This window comes from Mchenga conophoros, linkage group LG13, assembly GCF_057382185.1.
Source record: "Mchenga conophoros isolate Kocher_MC1m ecotype Shallow Benthic linkage group LG13, M_conophoros_male_GT1.1, whole genome shotgun sequence".
Classification (NCBI taxonomy): Eukaryota; Metazoa; Chordata; class Actinopteri; order Cichliformes; family Cichlidae; genus Mchenga; species Mchenga conophoros.
This window is the reverse complement of record NC_140538.1, coordinates 26997243-27016503: the sequence shown is the minus strand read 5'-3', so window position 1 is coordinate 27016503 and position 19261 is coordinate 26997243. Positions and strand designations below refer to the sequence as shown.

Sequence of the window (19261 nt, the reverse complement as noted above, 5' to 3'; positions counted from 1 at the left end):
TTCATGTAAGACAACACTGCAGGTGAACTTGGGCTTGCTAGTGCAGTGTTAGCTTGCTTTACATTTTCCAGATTTCCCCGTATCACACAAAAGCATTGCTATAACCCCCTCAACCCCCTTTGTTTACCTAAGACGTGGAGTATGATCAAGCCTTAAATGGATCAAAGTGCACGCTTGAAATATGAATGCTTTTATTGTTACTTTAAAGGAGATCATTGCTGGGTCACAGCTGAGGTAAAACATGTGAGGAGCATGGGTGTGACTGACTCACTGACCAAGTTTGGAGAAACAGAGGGGGAGACAGAAGAACAATCCGTCTCCCGCTCTGTTTTGGTAATCACAAATAACTGTCTCCCACGATTAAAACAAGCAGCAGATGAGGAGCGTAGACTTTCAGCACAGACTGGTTATAATATTCAGGTGTAACGTGGGAGTGTTGGGAGTTGTTGTTTGCTTTGTTGTGCTAAACCAGCAAGCAAGAGGGCATCAAAAGCGTCTCTTAAAAGAACTTCACACTCTCTTTGACCTTTTGTTTTGTTCTAATAGAAATCTCTCACACTGATGAGAGGGGTAGTTCCAAAATTGGATACCGACGCTGAGCTGTTAACAAAGAAATTTTCTTCACATTTCTGGAATCCTTAGAAGCATTTCCCCCAATCTGCTGCTTTTGTGCAACTCTTTTAATTTTAAGTGTTGCTTGACTAAAGGTTATTTTTTTGCAAATGTGACTGCTTTTACTGCTACTTTTCTTCTAGGTCAGAAGTGAAACCTGACAAATATTTCATTTGCACCGCCAATCGACCCGCTAGTGTTAGGATGCCTGGGTCGTCGACCCAGGGTTTTTGAGTTTATGTTATTATTTATAATTTCTAGTTTTTGGTTTCTTTGAGTTCTGTCTTATGGCTTATGTCTCTGTCTTCTTTAGTTGCTCTGTCTCCCCTATCACCTGCATCCCCTTGTCTAGTTCGCGTCTCTATGTATCCTTAGTTCCTATATCCCCGTGTTCAGTCAGTGTTTGTGTCTGCCCTGGTCCCACGTCTCTGTTCCCTCTGTAGTGCCTGCATGTGAGTCTATGTTATGTGTTTCCTGTTTTACTTTGAAGGTCTCTGTCTTAGTGTGTTCAGTTTACGCTTCCTTTTGTCTCGTCAGTTCTGATTTTCCCCAGCTGTATTTCCCTCCTGTTATTCATTCCCTGATTACTCCCTCTGTGTATTTAAGCCCTGTGTTTCTCTGTGTCCGTGTCGCGATCTACCATTTTCTTAGCTGTGTGTTCTGTCATTTCTCTAGTTTAAGTTTGTTTTGAGTTTTTTTTAGTTTTGTTATATTTTGAGTATTAAATTAAAGCCTTTTTTGAGTTCACGTCTGTCTCCGGAGTCTGCACCTTGGGTCCTATTCCTGCCTGCACACAGCCTCACCTAACAGCTAGGAAGGAGCCTGCACTCCATCAGTGCTTGAGAAATATTAAACTTTTCCCCCCAAAAACAAATATATTCGCAGTTCATACAGATTATTTTTAGATTTACATGGGTCTACGGTTACTGTTTGAATAATTCGAATAAGAAGGTTGAATAATTAATTTGTGCCCACAGGTGCTGTGGTGCCTACTGTATGTAATATTTTATAATGCAAACACACACAGGGAAGTCCACCGTTTTAAGCTCTGGCAACGGTAGCTAGAAGCCTGTCACAATGCATACACATTCACTCTGTTTAATTGGACTGAACTGTCTGACTGTCTGCCTTTTTCCCCTTCTCAGTAAGCTTTCAACACGCATTTATTTACAATTGAATAGGTGGTTATCTGTCTCAGTGAGTGTTTGTTATAATTCAGTGGATGTGACCAGGCCTTCCCTCAAAGCACCTGCAAACTCACCCATGAATATTTAACATGTGAATAAATGGTTTTAATAAACACCATCCACATTACAATCAGGTCTGGTGCCAATATACTGTAGTTTAGCATTTAGTCAAGTTAATGACAGAGCCAGTTAGAGTTTTCATGGGGACAGCCTTTCATCCAGGTTTAGGTTTAGGGAAGGCTGGAGCCTAGTCTGGTTGAGATAAGGGGAAAGGCAGGGTACATATTGACACAGTTCAGTACCCACAATTATTGCAATTTTTTGTTATTTTGCAACATGCAAAGTTTTGCAACTGAATGGGGTCGGTTACATAAATAGTTGAAAATCACACCTCTGTTGTTGTCTGCATACACCGAAATTCACAGAAATATAACTATTAATGTAATAGTTATACAGAAATAGTTATATTTCTGTATAACTATTACATTTGCGTTCAGCAATCTTCATGTTCTTTGAGTTGAGTCCTCTCGAACTGGACTCACTGACAAAGACTGATGGCAACATGTTGGCGACCTTACACAATCTGTCTAACAGCCAATTAAACAAAAGTTTGCTCGGGTAACTTTATGTCAGGATGATGTTGCATGAGAGGAGTCCTCTTGTTCATAGTATTTCTAAAGTGTTTCTATAAAATGTTGATACTTGGTGTCCCTGCATTGATACAATACCACCACACAATTTGTCGTAACACTCAGACTGGACTCATTTGAGGCTAGATGTTGCTATCTTCTCCTCTCAGATTACAACATCACAAAAAAATAAGCGTAATCCACAAAATTGTCATCGAAATTATATCAGAAATTTGTTACACAGCCATATAAGGGAGGAGAGGGTGACTCTGAAGGCGGGATGTAGATAGAAAAGGTAAAAGAAACAGTATAATTTTTTTTATCTGATATTTTTTAATTTGCTAAAAAAAAAAGGGTAAGTGGCGACAATCCTCTGGAAACCATGAATTTGGTTTTTATGTGGCAATTCATCCAACAGTTGCTAAGATATGTTCAAGTCCATAGATCCATTTTCTTAACTGCATATTAAATTCAAGGTCATAGGGATGCTTAAGCATAACCCAGCTGCCATAGGACAGGAGGCAGGTCCATCTCCACAGGTTTACCACAGAGAGACAGACAATCATTCACATCTACAATTTAGAGTCACTAATTGACCAAACATCTTTGGACTTTTAAAGGAAGCCAGAATGCCTGGAAAAACCCATCCAGGCACAGGGAGGAGATGAAAACACAGAAACGCCCCAGAACCTTCTTGCAGTAAGGCAAGAGTACTAACCACTGCTCCACCAATACAAAACCAGTTGGAATCACCTTAACAAGCAGCCAGTTTTAGTTTATTACTGATCTAAGAGAAATAATACCAACTGAATATCTAGTCTTTTATACCCTCTCAGTTCTCAGAGTTCTTTCTTAGTTAAGGAAACTCCTCTTTTGTTACCTGTCAGCCTCTATCATCACTTTGTTTACCTACTCTGACAGTGGGGAGTTTTCTACAGTTATGGTTCAGTCACACTAGGATAAAAATAGGACAGCAACCTCCTTGAGACTTGAATAAAAAACACTGGTTGCAGAGAGAATGCACTGAATTTTTTCAGATTGGGTGACTTTCTGCTAGCAGCTGCAGCAAACAACTGATCGCCGAGATGATGAACGTGTAACACACTTAACTTCTGCATGACCACTTTCAATTGCAAGACAGTTACACAAATCACCTGGTGGGATGCAACTGGTCTCCAAATATTTGCAGTACCACAAACTGAACGCAGTCACTATCAGACAGATCAGACAGTCTGCACTGACGAGCGCAATTCGCCTGCGACACATCACTGTGCAAGACAGAACTCGAATGGTTGTAATGTTTTATTGCTATATTAAACCGAGGTTTCTGGACACCTATGTGACTTTGCAGTTAAACTGCCATCCTGCAAATCAAATCAAATCAAATCACTTTTATTGTCACATTACATGTGCAGGTACATTGGTACAGCACATGTGAGTGAAATTCTTGTGTGCGAGCTTCACAAGCAACAGAGTTGTGCAAAATACAATAATGTAAACAAGCAAAATACAAGAATGGCTACATCTGAAACTAATAAATATATGTACAATATATAATAGTATATGCATTTCTGGATGTGTATACTAAATATTTTTCTACGTGTGTGTGTGTGTGTGTGTGTGTGTGTACATATTTTACAAATTAAATAGAGTAAACAATAAATAAAATATATAAAAATATACAGAGTTGAGACATGTGCAAAACAGTGGTATTAATGTGCAGTATGGAGTGCATAATGTTGAAGTTCCAGTAGTGGAGGTGAGGTGTCTATGACGTGTTCAGCAGTCTGATGGCCTGGTGGAAGAAGCTGTCTCTCAGTCTGCTGGTACGGGACCGGATGCTGCAGAACCTCCTTCCTGATGGAAGCAGTCTGAACAGTTTATGGCTGGGGTGACTGGAGTCCTTGATGATCCTCCCCGCTTTCCTCAGGCACCGCTTCCTGTAGATGTCTTGGAGGGAGGGAAGCTCACCTCCAATTATCCGTTCAGAGCACCGCACTACTCGCTGGAGAGCTTTGCAGTTGTAGGCGGTGCTGTTGCCATACCAGGTGGTGATGCATCCAGTGAGGATGCTCTCAATGGCACAGTGATAGAAGGTCCTGAGGATGCGGGGGCTCATGCCGAATCTTTTCAGTCTCCTGAGAAAGAAGAGGCACTGCTGCGCCTTCTTCACTGTTTTGTTTGTGTGTACTGACCACGTAAGATCCTCAGCCAGATGTACACCAAGGAACCGGAAGCTGCTCACTCTCTCCACAGCAGCGCCGTTGATGGTGATGGGGGTGTGTACTTCTCTGCACCTCCGGAAGTCCACTATCAACTCCTTTGTCTTTGCGACGTTGAGGGTGAGATGGTTGTCTTGACACCAGTGGGTCAGGGCGCTGACCTCCTCCCTGTAAGCCGTCTCATCACCATTGGTGATAAGACCCACCACTGTAGTGTCGTCCGCAAACTTCACAATGATGTTGGAGTTGTTAGTGGCTGTGCAGTCAAAGGTTTAGAGTGAGTACAGGAGAGGGCTCAGTACACACCCCTGTGGAGCACCAGTGTTCAGTGTGATGGGGGATGAGGTGATGCTGCCCAGTCTGACCACCTGGCGTCTGTCAGACAGGAAGCTAAGGATCCAGCTGCAGAGGGAGCTGCTCAGTCCTAGATCCTGCAGTTTCCTGTCCAGCTTCGAGGGAACGATGGTATTGAATGCTGAGCTGTAATCTACAAACAGCATTCTCACATACGTGTCTCTCTTCTCCAGGTGTGACAGGGCAGTGTGTAGTGTCAGGGCTATGGCATCATCAGTGGACCTGTTGTGGCGGTATGTGAACTGTAGAGGGTCCAGTGAGTCGGGTAGTGCAGAGCAGATGAAGTCCCTGACCAGCTTCTCGAAGCATTTGCTTACGATGGGGGTCAGGGCTACAGGTCGCCAGTCGTTCAATGAGGAGATGGTGGAGGATTTGGGTACAGGGACGATGGTGGCCATTTTGAAGCAGGCTGGGACTACAGACAAAGAGAGGGAAAGGTTGAAGATATGTGTGAACACTCCAGCCAGCTGAGCCGCGCATGACTTGAGGACGCGGCCGGGAATCCCGTCCGGACCAGTAGCTTTGCGCGCGTTCACCTTCCTGAAGCACCTCCGCACATCCTCCTCAGACACAGTGTGCGCACTGACGTCATCCGCGGTGCACACACTGTCCGGTCTCATGGTGTTCGCTGTGTCGAATCTAGCGTAGAATACGTTTAGATCCTCACACAGAGAGGCCGTGGTCTGCGGTGTGCTGGTTTTCCCTCTAAAGTCTGCGATCGTGTTTAGTCCCTGCCACATACTCCGAGGGTTGTCAAACTGTTGCTCCACCCTGTCCCTGTACTCACGTTTGGCTGCTTTGATCGTCTTCCGGAAGTGGTAATGTGCGTGTTTGTAGTCCGATGTGTTGATGCAGCTACTGCATCACTGTTTGTGGAGGCATTTCAGTTCCAGATCTATGAGGATCTGGCTGGACTCTGAATGTAAGTAATTTCTGTTTATGTATACACACTAGATTTGCTTCATATGGCAACATTTATTCATAAACAGGTTGCATGTAATTGTTAATGTGGCCCCATTCAGTCACAAACTGATAGCAGACTGACCCCGTCTTATTGCCGTTTTATTGCTTGGCACACTTATTCACTCACACTAACATGACACACAAAGCAACCATTTCAAAGGCAACAAACTTGTAAGTTAATTATACATGGTGTCAATACTTTCCCCTAGTGTGACGGCAGCGTTACTCTGGTCGTTCCACTGGCCACCACTGTAGCTACATGGGGAGAGTGATCAACAAAACTGGGATGCTCTTTCTGTTTTGGTTGAGCAATGAGGCCTTATTTTTCTGCAAGATATTGTAGCTGATGGCAGACTGATTTGAATGGTGAAAATGAGTTTTAGTAGGAAGCAGTCAAAATGCAGGTGTTCTCATTATCCTAAGACCACTGGACTGTACAGCTGAGACTTCTATTACTAAGTGAAGATAAGTGAAAGAAAAAAAATCTGCTTGAACGTTTGGGAATCACTAAAATACAGTGTGCACAGCATTTTGAAATCCTTTGAACAGTTGTTTATTTATTTATTTCATTTTTTGGAATAAAATCGATGAAAAGGTTATAGAGTTATCCAAGTTGGTGCACTGTTAGTTAAACCATTAAACCATTTTTAACTCTACCCCATCCAGTCTTGCCTGCAGCATTATGTGTGGGAGTGCAGTATCTTTGTATCGTCACTATTCTGAATATTAGTCTTCTGTTCTCTAAAACCAAGATGGCCTCGGATTCACAAATGCTGAGACAATACCGCGCCACTGAGAAATACGATGCAAGTTCAGTTAATGAAAGCACCTTGTGGTCTCATTTCATTAACTGTGCACACAATCGAATACGTCATGCGGCATCACTTTCCATTTGGACGAGTGCCCGAGTAGCCATAGGAGGCTGCAGTTTTATTTGCTTATGTACTTCAAGTAGAATTTGACTTTCAGTGAAACTGATGGCGCTCTGATAATTCAATCAACACTGAGATTTATTTATTGGAACTACGCATGATTAAATAGGGCTTGCTTTTAAAGAGAAGGCAGTATTGTGTCTGGAGCATGTGTGTGGTGTGTTCTGCATGTGGAGATTTATCACAGCGACTGAATGCCTGTGCACGCTTCTTTATTAATGTAACAGTGCGGTGCGGTAATCATTTGGATTCGTGGATGAATCCACCCATTAGCGTCACATTGCAAACAGGCTGCTCTCCTCGGGATCACGCGCGTCAGGAGAACCTGAGCTGCCTAACATATACAGTCCAGTTTAAATTAATTGGGAAGCACTTCAGTAGCTTTTCAAACGTTAACCACAAATGGTGGAGTTTAAACTTAGGGTCGCTACTGCTACTCAAACAGGCAGGAGGGGAGTAGAAAATGGTTATTGTTTAAACACTCGTCTCATTTGAGCTACTCCAGCTGTATCTACAGCGGCTATGTGGGGCAAGTCTCCCAAAGGTAGTTATCATTTGTTTGTGTGTCTTTGTGTGTGTGTGTGTGTGTGTGTGTGTGTGTGTGTGTGTGTGTGTGTGTGTGTGTGTGTGTGTGTGTGCACGCGTCATAAATACTCAATAGTGGCCAGAGCTTTTGTTTACCTCAGCTGAAGAGAGAAGTGGGCTTTTATTTGAGTCGGGCTACTATCAGACTCACCACTTATATTCGATTTCCCCTTAAATATATTCTATAAGTATATTTAATGTGCTGAAGCTACTCCTTTTTTTCACATTTTCTCCACTTTGCTGTTATATGCCGCCACTGTGTCCTGTTACTTTAGATTCAGAGCTTAGAGCCTGAGGTGGCATAATCTCTTTTCTTCCTTAGAAAGCATTTGCTGAAAAACTGCAACTGTTTACGCAGGAAGTGTGGAGCTTTTTTTGTCAGTATACACTAATATGTAGATTAAACCAGTGTGAGATATTTTCCTTTCTACATTACAGCCATAATGTAGATTTTACTGAGTTTACAATATAAGTTATTATAATTGTATTAGCTGTATTTTGTGTGGTTTCTCATTATGCTTGTACACATTTTCTTTATGTTCATAGTGCCCGTTTGAGCAGGTCTCTGCTGCTGGTCACTTGCCTCACAGCTAGTTTTACAGAATTATGGAAGTTAATGAAGGTTTCCTAACTGGTGAGTTGCTGGCCAAAGTTGCCTCACTGTGAGTGGATCTTGGATGGGTTACAAACATATGGCTTGACTTTGTCAAAAAAGAAAAAAAGGTCTGAGTGTTGGTTCTTGCTGTGTGCTGGAGTAGTTTTTCCACTATCAGAGACAGAAAAGAAACAAGTTCACCTCCTAATCTAAGTCACAAATGACATGGAATATTTGGCACAGATGAGACAATGACAAAGAACGTTTCTTTTCAATCAGATTAAAAAATATATATATAAATTTATTACCAGGCTTAGGTACAATTATTTTAGAAAAATGTTTGAATCCTGCAGGGAGATCCTAAGTTGGACTGACCTGAATATTACATGCAGAGCTTATAATTCCTCCATAAAGCTCTGGAGCTGTACACAAGTCCATATTTTTCCCTACATGTAAAGTCTAGTAAACATTGTATTGGACTAAATATTAGCTCTAAAAGGTACAAATAAGTTTTATTTGATTTTAAGATGCAATGAAAAGAAACTACTTGTGTTCAGCCCAGTACTAAAGAAAATGAGGTAATACATTAATTTAACAGATAAATCATTTCCTTATTTATTCAAGTTGACTGAAAAACAGATAATATACTCTGACAGGGTGCAGCGGTTCATCAAGACTTCAGGGTAGAACTGGCCTACCTTGAGTCCAGAGCTTTCAGCAACTGAAAGCATTTGGCACATCATGAAATGAGAACTATGACAAAGAACATCCTGGACTGCTGAGAAGCTTTAATCCTATATTAGGCAACCGTCGGGCAGTATTTGTCTTCCAAAAGTCGAGTGGCTGCTCTCATTAAATCTCAGATGTTAATGGAGTGTTGTTAACAGAAGAAGGGATGCTACACCGTGGTAAACATGTTGCTGCCATCAAACTGAAGACGAGCTAATAGTTCTTTTTTTAAATGTCTCTTTTTCTCAGTTTAAAGATTTGAGATGTTTTCTTCTTTGAATGAAATATGTGTTTATGATATTGTCAAATAACTGCATTCTCTTTTTAATTTACATTTTACACAGTGTCCCAACTTTTTCAGCATTGGTTATGTATTTTGAATGTGAAATCTCTACATTTGTGGTTTGCTTTGCAAAACCGTGGCCAGGCAGTCACTGATAGGTCACTGCATCTGCATGACTGGAGCTTTAGCAATTTCATAGTGACAGCCACCAATTTCTAGCAACCACTTGCACCCAGTTGTGGAATACTCATTTTTCCGTAGTTGCCAGTAGTTGCCAGGCGATCTTTAACCAGTTCTCTGGGCCTACGTGACTGAGCCTTGGTGAGAAACAAATGCTTTATTTTGGTGATAAATCTGGGGTACCTTCATTCAGATTAGATTAGATTAGATTAGATAGAACTTTATTAATCCCTCGGGTGGGTTCCTCTGGGAAATTCGATTTCCAAAAAAGCACAGCACCGACAGAAGTTACAGAGTTACAGAATATTATATATATATATATATATATAATACACACACACACACACACACACACACACACACACACACATATATATATAAATACAGAGACAATATAAATAAACTATACGAAGGGGATAAATAGAATAAATAGGAATAAAAATAAAAATACAAGTGAATTGCACATTTCAAGTATTGAGTCTATTGCACCGTTGACTATTTACAAAAGTATTGCACAAAAGGTATTGCACAGTGAGGTGAAGAGGCACTACAGCTTAGTTGTTCCCCCCTCCAGTGTGTGTTGATTTTTTCCCCTCCAACTCCTAAACCCCTAAGCCCTAAACAGGATAAGCAGCTAAGAGAATAGATGGATGGAAAATAACCTTGAATGAAACTTAAGCTCTTCGATGTGTCGACTTTACTATAATGACTGAGAGCGAATGTAAATCAAGCCGCTGGGAACCAGTGATGTAAGTGACAGTAAACTCAGCAGGGGTCTCAAAGCTTGTAGCAGGGAAATTACCTTGGCAAAATTAGGAATGCTAAAAACAGGGTAGAAGACATTATTGCATTTTTTCAGGGTCCTTAACCAACAACTACAAATCCTTCAAGCTTTACACTATGATGAATGAGGACATTATGTCAGGCTGTTAATCACAGAAAAGGATGCAAAACTCAATTTCAAATAACTTCCTCTGATTGTTCTGACTTTTGGCATCCATTCTGTTGCATTATGTAGCAGACTCCACCCATCCTGAGCCAGTTAATGACACAGAATCATAATTTATAACATTTATTTGCAGATATTTGTTATCTCAGGCCTGGTGACCTTAAAAGGTTTTGCCTGTATTGTCATCTATGGCTTTAAACGTGACTGTATACAGGAAACCACTAACACAAACAGGGCCACAGCTGGCATGGTCTGTGAAACCAGGACTACAACATCATAACAGGACAATTATTCTCTTAATATCCAGAGGAAGTTCAGACACATGAGTACCTACTGTAGGAAATGTGTAATTACAAATCAGCCAATTGGTTGTTTTCTGTACTTTATTCAACTCAAATCACAGCAACAGTGATTTGCCTCAAGGTGCTTTAGATTATAAGGTAAAGACCCTGCAATAGTAGAAGGAAAACCCCCAAAATCAAATGAACTCCAGTGAACAAGCACTTGGCAACAGTGGAAAGGAAAAACTCCCAGTTGGGCCTGAGGGGAAGAAAACAGGACAAAAGAAACATTGTGAAAGAGAGCCAGAGATGAATAATAACTAATAATTAAGTGGAGAGTCATGGATAAAGACAAAGAGAGTGAAAAGAGGTGAGTGAAGAAGAAATACTCATGGGTAGGGATGGGTATCGTTTAGGTTTTATCCGATACCGGTGCCAAACCGGTACTTTTGAAACAGTGCCCGTGCTTAAACGGTGCTCAAACCGGTGCTTAAAGAATGGAGAACACTCATGTTTAGCTGTTTTTTTGTAAAAAGATAACAATGTTAGCCTTTTCTGCAGCTATGGGGCATATATGGTATCATTCTTGGCTGGAAGCAGTGCTTAAACAATAGAAAAAACACAAACTTTGTCCAAAAACCTCTCATGTTTAACTGTTTTCCACTTTTTCTTTGGTCATTTTAGCCTTTTTGGCAAGGGTGAAGGGAGTATCTGCCATCAAACAAGAAGACAGCCGCATGTAGCTATGATGATGATTGCTAGTTCACCTTACACGCATTAATGTAATAACGTGGTTAGCCTACTCAACGTAAATTACACACGAACAACATTAAGCTACTGACCCAGAGAAGAACGGCTGCTGCTGCATCATCATCCTCATCATTTCTGCTACACTGGCAGGGCTAGGGGCCAGGACTCTCCTCTTCGGGTTTTTGGGGGATGTTGCTAACTCCGGGTCCGATAACAGGCAACCCACCCGCAGTAGATGTGCACGGTGTGAGGTCTCGCAGCAAGCTATCAAATACGGCGCATTTCTGGGCTTTGAAAAAAAACGCTATGCGTCGCCAGGTGTTTCATTGGATTCCAGGTGTTACCTCCTTTGACAGTATCACAGTATCAGCTTAAAGCACTTGTTGCAGGCTGCTGAGTTTGCATATTTCGCTGTGAAGTACAGCCAGACTTTTGACCGCTTCGCCTTGGGCATTTTTAATCTGTAGCTCTGCTCTAAAAGAACGTACGTACCTGGACCCGCCTACTATCCTCGGAAACGTAAAATGATTGGCTAGAATCTAAAGTGTATCACAGCTCAGGAAAAAAAAAGCACCGAAATAAAGCACCGAAATGTGCGCTGCTTTTCGGTCTGGTTACTACCGTTTATGTCAGAACCGATACCGGTACCCATCCCTACTCATGGGAAGCCCCCAGCAGCCTAAGGGAAGGGTCAGGGTCACCTGATCCAGCCCTAGCTATAAGCTATATCATAAAGGCATAAACACTGAAGGCTCTGCCTCTAATTGTTTTAATTTAAATTAAAAGAATTAAAATTTAAATGCAATTCTTTTTTACTTTTAAAATTTATGACACTGGTTCTCAAATTCGGGTCCAAGACAGGAGTCAGCAAAATAATTTTCTCTCGATCATAAAAATGTGTTATATCCTGACTAAAATGAATATCTAGGTAGTAACCATTTATGACAGTCATCCATGTCCGTCATCCATCATCCACTTGCACACATGCCAGTATCATTTCCTAAATGTTGTCAGTACAAACAATGGCAGTAAGAAGCATAGTTTTGATAAAGCTTTATGTAGGATTATTATCACGTTGACCATCAGATCAACCTGCTGACATTGAAGGAGAGGTCAGAGGTCAAATGTGACATGATATTTTTAATCTTTATATGGTACTTTCTATGTGTTGACCATATACACCACACTTGTAATAATCATAGTTTCTAAGTTTTAATGCTTTTTGTCATTTTTGTCAAATTTCATCAGAATTCATTTGAAACTTTTTGAGGGATCCTGTTTACATATAATGACATGCTCGCACAGACGGACATACAAACATGCTACTAAAAACATTACCTCCTTGGTGGAGGTAACAAGTGTAATTTCATTCAGTAAGTTGATGGGTCATTAAAATAACAGCAGGAATATTTTGCACCTATTAGCCAGTTAGGTAGCTGGTGAGAACAGGCAAAACTTTTACCTAGTCCACATCATCAAGTGATGACTGACCCATGCCAGGTTAATTAAGAAACTATGCAGGTGGTAATGTTGTATTTAGTTTTAGTGACAATACCATAAGAAGACCAAAGTGCACCACTGGACTAGAAAATTAGACACTTGAAAAGTCATAATGCTGTCAAGCTGAATCCAAATGCAATAAGATTACCCTCAGAAGTATATAATTGATATAAGCATGATTTAAAGAGCATTTTTGTGTTTAACACTATGAATTAGAAATATCTCTCTGAAATATGCAGTTTTTACAGTGAGATTCGATCCAGTGGCATAAGAGTATTTATTGTGGTAAGATGGTATATGATACTATGTATATCGGACCATCTCTCCCTGTTCCTCACACCTAGGTATTCACCACTCATCCAACGTGTGAAACCTGCTGTGAGGACAATTAAAGTGTGGCCAGAGGGGACAGACGCAGTGCTCCAGGACAGATTTAAAAACACAGACTGGAATATGTTCACCCAAACAGACGTGGACCAGTACGCCTCATCTGTACTGGATTACATCTCCAAAACCACAGACAGTGTCACCACCCAGAAACGGATCACCATGTACCCCAACCAGAAGCCTTGGATGAACCGGGATGTTCGTCTCCTCCTGAAGGCCCGCAACACTGCCTTTAGGTCAGGAGATGCACACGCCTACAGTACAGCCAGGGCTAATCTAAAGAAGGGCATCAAAAAAGCCAAACACCATTACAAAAAGAAGGTAGAAGAACACTTCTCCAACTCCAACCCCCGACGCATGTGGCAAGGACTCCAGACCGTCACAGACTACAGGACCACCAAACCCTCCCCCGCATCCTCTGATGTCTCCTTCCTCAACGAGCTCAACAACTTTTATGCTCGTTTTGAGCGAGGGAACCCCACAACCACAACCAAAGCAGACATGACGCCAGACCACCAACCTATGACTCTCTCCCCCACCGATGTAGGAGCGGTGCTGAGCAGGATCAATGTCCACAAGGCTGCAGGCCCTGATGGCATCCCCGGGCGTGTTCTCAGAGCGTGTTCTGGGGAGCTTGCAGGAGTGCTCACAGACATATTCAATCTGTCCTTGGCCCACGCTGTGGTACCGGCCTGCTTCAAATCCACCTCCATCGTCCCGATACCCAAAAACTCCAACCCATCTTGCCTCAATGATTACCGCCCAGTAGCACTCATCCCCATCATCACTAAGTGCTTAGAGCGACTGGTCCTAGCACACTTCAAATCCTGTCTCCCCCCCACCCTGGACCCCCACCAATTCGCATACCGCCGGAACAGGAGCACAGAGGATGCGGTCTCCATCGCAATGCACTCTGTCCTCTCACACCTGGACAACAACAACACCTATGCCAGAATGCTGTTTATAGACTTCAGTTCAGTGTTCAATACAATCCACCCCTCACAACTCATCAGGAAACTGACAGACCTGGGCATCAGTTCCCTCATCTGCAAATGGTTACTGGACTTCCTGACCAACCGCCCCCAACATGTCCGGCTGGATAACCGCTGCTCATCTACCATCACAATGAACACCGGTGTACCACAAGGCTGTGTGATGAGCCCTTTCCTCTACTCCCTCTTCACCCACGACTGCAGACCTGCTGATGGTTCCAACACCATCATTAAGTTTGCAGATGACACCACGGTGATTGGCCTCATCAGTGACAACGATGAGGCTGCCTACAGGGAGGAGGTGGATCGTCTGGCTGAGTGGTGCGACAGAAACAACCTGCTGCTTAACACCGAGAAGACCAAGGAGCTCATCGTGGACTACAGGAGGAATGCTGACCCACATCCACCCATCCACATTAAGGGGACGGCTGTGGAGCGTGTGAGCAGCTTCAAGTTCCTGGGAGTTCCACATCTCCGAGGATCTCACCTGGACGACCAACTGCTCCAAGCTGGTCAAGAAGGCTCACCAGCGCCTCTTCTTCTTGAGGACTCTGAGGAAGAACCACCTGTCCTCAGACATCCTGGTGAACTTCTATCGCTGCACCATTGAGAGCATCCTGACCAACTGTATAACAGTCTGGTACGGGAACTGCTCTGCCTCGGACCAGAAGGCGTTGCAGAGGGTCGTGAAAACTGCCCAGCGCATCGCCGGAGCACCACTTCCTGCCATAAAAGACATCTACAGGAAGCGGTGTCTGAAAAGGGCTGGGAAAATCATCAAAGACCCCAGTCACCCATCACATGGACTCTTCACCCTCCTGCCCTCTGGGAGGCGCCACAGGAGCCTCCGGACTAAGACCACCAGGTACCGGAACAGCTTCTTCCCCACAGCTGTCAGACTCCTGAACTCTGCCTCCTGACATCTGACCCACGTTAAACTCATGGACTGAACATACACACACCCACAATGGACAACTGTACCCTCAAACACAATAATAACATGGACTGAACCACCACTCACAACCACTAGCACTTTATATAGCCTCTGTAGAAACTATCTACACCCTCACTTATTTTAACTGCACTACTGTATAGCTCTGTGTAAATAATCATTCTGTACATTCGATAATCTTTAATCCTACAACTGTTTACAACTTGCATAGTTCCCATTTCTGTATAGCTGTATATCTCAGATTCTGTAAAGTTATTTATTTCATATTCTGTATAGTTTTTCATATTTATATCCTGTTCATATCCTGTACATAGCTTGTACTCACTACAGCCTGTACATACTTATAGTTATAGAATATTCACAACATACTTCATACCGTGTACATTATAACATACCATAATAGACCCATTTCTGTAATATACTCACATATCTATATTATTGCTAATATATATTGTAATATATCTATATCACTAAAGCACTTCTGGATGGATGCAAACTGCATTTCGTTGCCCTGTACCTGTGCATGTGCAATGACAATAAAGTTGAATTCTATTCTATTCTATTCTATATTTAATCAGTGTTGGGATTATTGGGTGGCTGTAGCTCAGGTGGCAGAGCAGGTCAGCCACTAATCAGAAGGTCGGTGGTTCGATCCCAGGCTGCATCCTGGCTGCATGCCAAATATCCTTGGGCAAGATACTAACCCCGTGTTTGCCTACTGGTGGTGGTCAGAGGGCCCAGTGGCGCCTGTGTCCGGCAGCCTCGCCTCTGTCAGCGCGCCCCAGGGCAGCTGTGGCTACAATGTAGCTTGCTATCGCCAGTGTGTGAATGTGTGTGTAAATGGGTGAATGACTGAATGTAGTGTAAAGCGCTTTGGGGTCCTATGGACTAGAAAAGCGCTATACAAATGCAGGCCATTTACCATTATAAGGGATTTCTCTCATGAAATCTTCCTCCACTCCAAACCTGCTTTGTGAGGTGCTTTGTGGGATTTGACATTTTCCAATAACACTTGCAAAGCAACACATTTACTGTGTGTAGACTCACACACACAGCAGTGATCTCTGCCCTTTGGTAGGGCACTCAGTCGATAAGGTGGAACATTTTGAACGTTCAGCAAATTCAGAGGCAGTAGAGCAGTGAGCTACACGACTGTTCGGGATAAAAGGAGGTGCTACAGGCGCAGTGGATGACCTTTTGACCTCAGGCCTGCACCAGCTCTTTTGTAGACTATCATACATAATCAAAGATAACTTTGGATGAGAGCGGAGATGAGAGCTAGCCGTTGGCTGACCCTGTTGGACTAGGAGGTTAGTCAGTCAGGAAAGGAACTTCAGTATTCTTCCTAGAGCGTGGTAGCCCCTTCCTGTGTGAATAACAAATCCTGGAGGATGTCCATACAAAGTCTCATTAGTGAGTAAGAGGCATACAAAACTGGCATGCTCAGATGATGACATGTGACATGATCACTCATATATGATGAAGAGCATATATTTTTGCATATAACACATAGTTTGGATGAAAGTCCGCTTGGAGAGCTTGTTACAAAGTCTTAAGAGTACAGACCAGGCGTGTGTGTGTGTGGTTTGTGTGTGGGAGTGTTTTTTAGCATGGACCAAACAACAAGACACAGATCATTAACCCTAAACGAGACTCATTTTTCTGCTGCTAATGATGGCTTGTATCAGTATGACTAACTAATGCTTTAAATCAACTGAATTAACACCAGTTACTGTAAAACAGCCACAACCAAAGGTTTTCTTTGAAGTCCACCAACAGTAGGGATATAGCCATCAACGCCTTCAACCTCTAAGGGGAAATCTGCATTATTGAATGGCTCCTATAAATCTTGCAAATCCATTCTGAGCTTTTTGCTCAAAAACTGTCCCATATATCAAATAGAAGAGCTGAAGCGTTAATTCTATTTTCACTTTGGGATGATTATTGTGTCCTTTTGGTTTTATTTTGTTTCTTCTGGCTGACCCTGAGTTGACCTGACAGATATTTTGCTAAAGTTTTAGTTGAGCTTTGTTGTTGCTCACATTTGGAAAAAGGCACTACCCTTCATCTCATTCTCATCACACTGGACATACAGTTCAGAGTCAAAGGAAACCAGGGACACAATTTCAGGAAGTTTTCTTTGGCCATCTGAGAAAACCGGAGAGGAGATTTTTCTGGAATCCAATTTTAGCATCGTCCGAGGTTTTGGGGTAGGCAGAGGGGGTGGATTAGAAGTCCTTGGCTGTAACCGCAACATGTGTGTTTTTGTCTCTTGGCTGGATGTGGTCTGGGTCTCCAGCATGCAGGAAATTGTCTGTGTCATCCAGCTAACAGGTGCTAGTTAACCCACAAATACTGTCTCAATTAGATGTCAATGTAAAATAGTAAATCTAATAGAAATTTACAAATAGCGCAAATATTTAATTTTGGTTTTTTTTCCCATTTTAAATTCCTTGGCTGTTTAGTTCTTCTTGAAAGCTTAAAAAACACAATTCTTTGCTTCAGTTCAAACTGCAAGCACGCTATTATAAGGTGAACTGGACTCTGCTGTGTGCACATTGTGAAAGAAACATGTTTTGCAGGATGGTGCTGGCCTATATGGTCAGATTTCTTTAAACCAAGCAAATTGAATCTCAGAAATAATCCCTAAACATCCATAGATAGATAGAGAGATAGACTCCTATCTGACTCTTTTTCTGTGTCTCTTTTCTCCAGGGACCTGAAGAATAATTTGATAAGTACAGTGGAGCCTGGGGCTTTCCGTGGTCTGCTAGCACTGAGGAGACTGTAAGTATGATGAAGCCTTGTAATAGCCTTCTCCAGGGGACGCGGGGAGAGTCCTTTGGCTTTAGAGACAACGAGAAAGAGTGTTTTAAAGTACAGAGTTGAAGAGTGGACTGAAGTGTTTAACTTAGGCAAAAGGCCTGCAGTACAGTTTTAGACATTCACAAACCTTCTGTGCCTGAGCAAAGCTAACTCAGGACACAGAGTTATGGGAAGAACAGAATAGCTGCAAGTTAGCAAACTGACTCCGAAAGCAGTCAGCTTCACAGGATAGTGTAGTTACAGTTTGCTAACAGTATCTGCCATTGGAACACTCTCAATTGGACTACTGCAACCCCTTGAGATGAGGATGAGGATTACGGGATTGACTGAGCTTGTGAGCCCCGGCACTCTGCTGGCATGCTAATTGCCACTGTCTGGTTTTAGGACCTTACCAGGTCTGAAAAATGCAACCTCAGATCGTCAACAACACATGACATAACACCCTTACTGCTTCCATACCAGCAAGTGTGAGCACCTGTATAAATGCAGTGTGCTGAAGGTGTGTTAACACAATGCCAAGGAGAAAGGACATCAGTAATGATCTGAAAGAAGCAGTTGTTACTGCCCGTCAGGCCATTTCCAAGTACATCTGAGACTCTACCTCAGTTAGCATGCTATATGCTAAAACTCATTCATTCAAAAGGACTGAACAAGTCTGACTTGTTTGGAAGGGCTGGCATGAGGTAGCGTCTTCTCTTTAAAAAAGAACATAACAACACGACTTAGGTTTGCAAAGTTGCATCTGAACAAACCACAAGACTTCTGGAACAATGTCGTTTGGCCAGATAAGACCAAAGTGGAGATTTTTGGCCACAAACCGCGATACCACAGTACCACTTACCAAATGTACATATCAACACAAGCACCACATACCAAATGTCAAGCACAGTAGTGGAGGGGTGATGATTTGGGCTTGTTTTGCAGCCACAGGACCTCGGCGGGCACCTTACAGTCTTTGAGTCGACCACAAATTCCTCTGAATACCAACGTTTTCTGGAGTCAAATGTGAGGTCATCTACATGACAGCTAAAGCACTGCACACCAGCAAATCTACACCAGAATGGCTGAAAAAGCAAAGATTCAAGGTTTTGCAATGGCCCGGTCAGAACCCATACATCCTCAACCTTGACGCGCAGTGTCATGACCTTAAGAAAGCATGCATAAATCATGGCCTGCAAACTGAAGCAACATTGTTAATGAAGAGTGGGCCAAAATTCCCTCCACAACAGTGTGAGAGACTGAAAGTCAAACAGAATGACTTCATATTGTTGCTGCTAAAAGTGGTTACTGCTACTGAAGCAACTGAATCATGGAGCGTACTTAGTCAGAAGGAGTATTTTCTTTTTACAATGC

General features: G+C 42.5%; 1 protein-coding gene across 1 annotated transcript in view; it reads left to right on the top strand.

The window, feature by feature from the left end:
- Positions 1-19261, top strand: part of adgra1b (adhesion G protein-coupled receptor A1b) — a 196541-nt gene that overhangs the window by 27801 nt on the left and 149479 nt on the right. The window contains exon 3 of the mRNA XM_085297564.1: positions 17798-17869. Within this exon, the coding sequence (XP_085153690.1) occupies positions 17798-17869 (72 nt within the window). The remainder of the gene's footprint in view (positions 1-17797; positions 17870-19261) is intronic.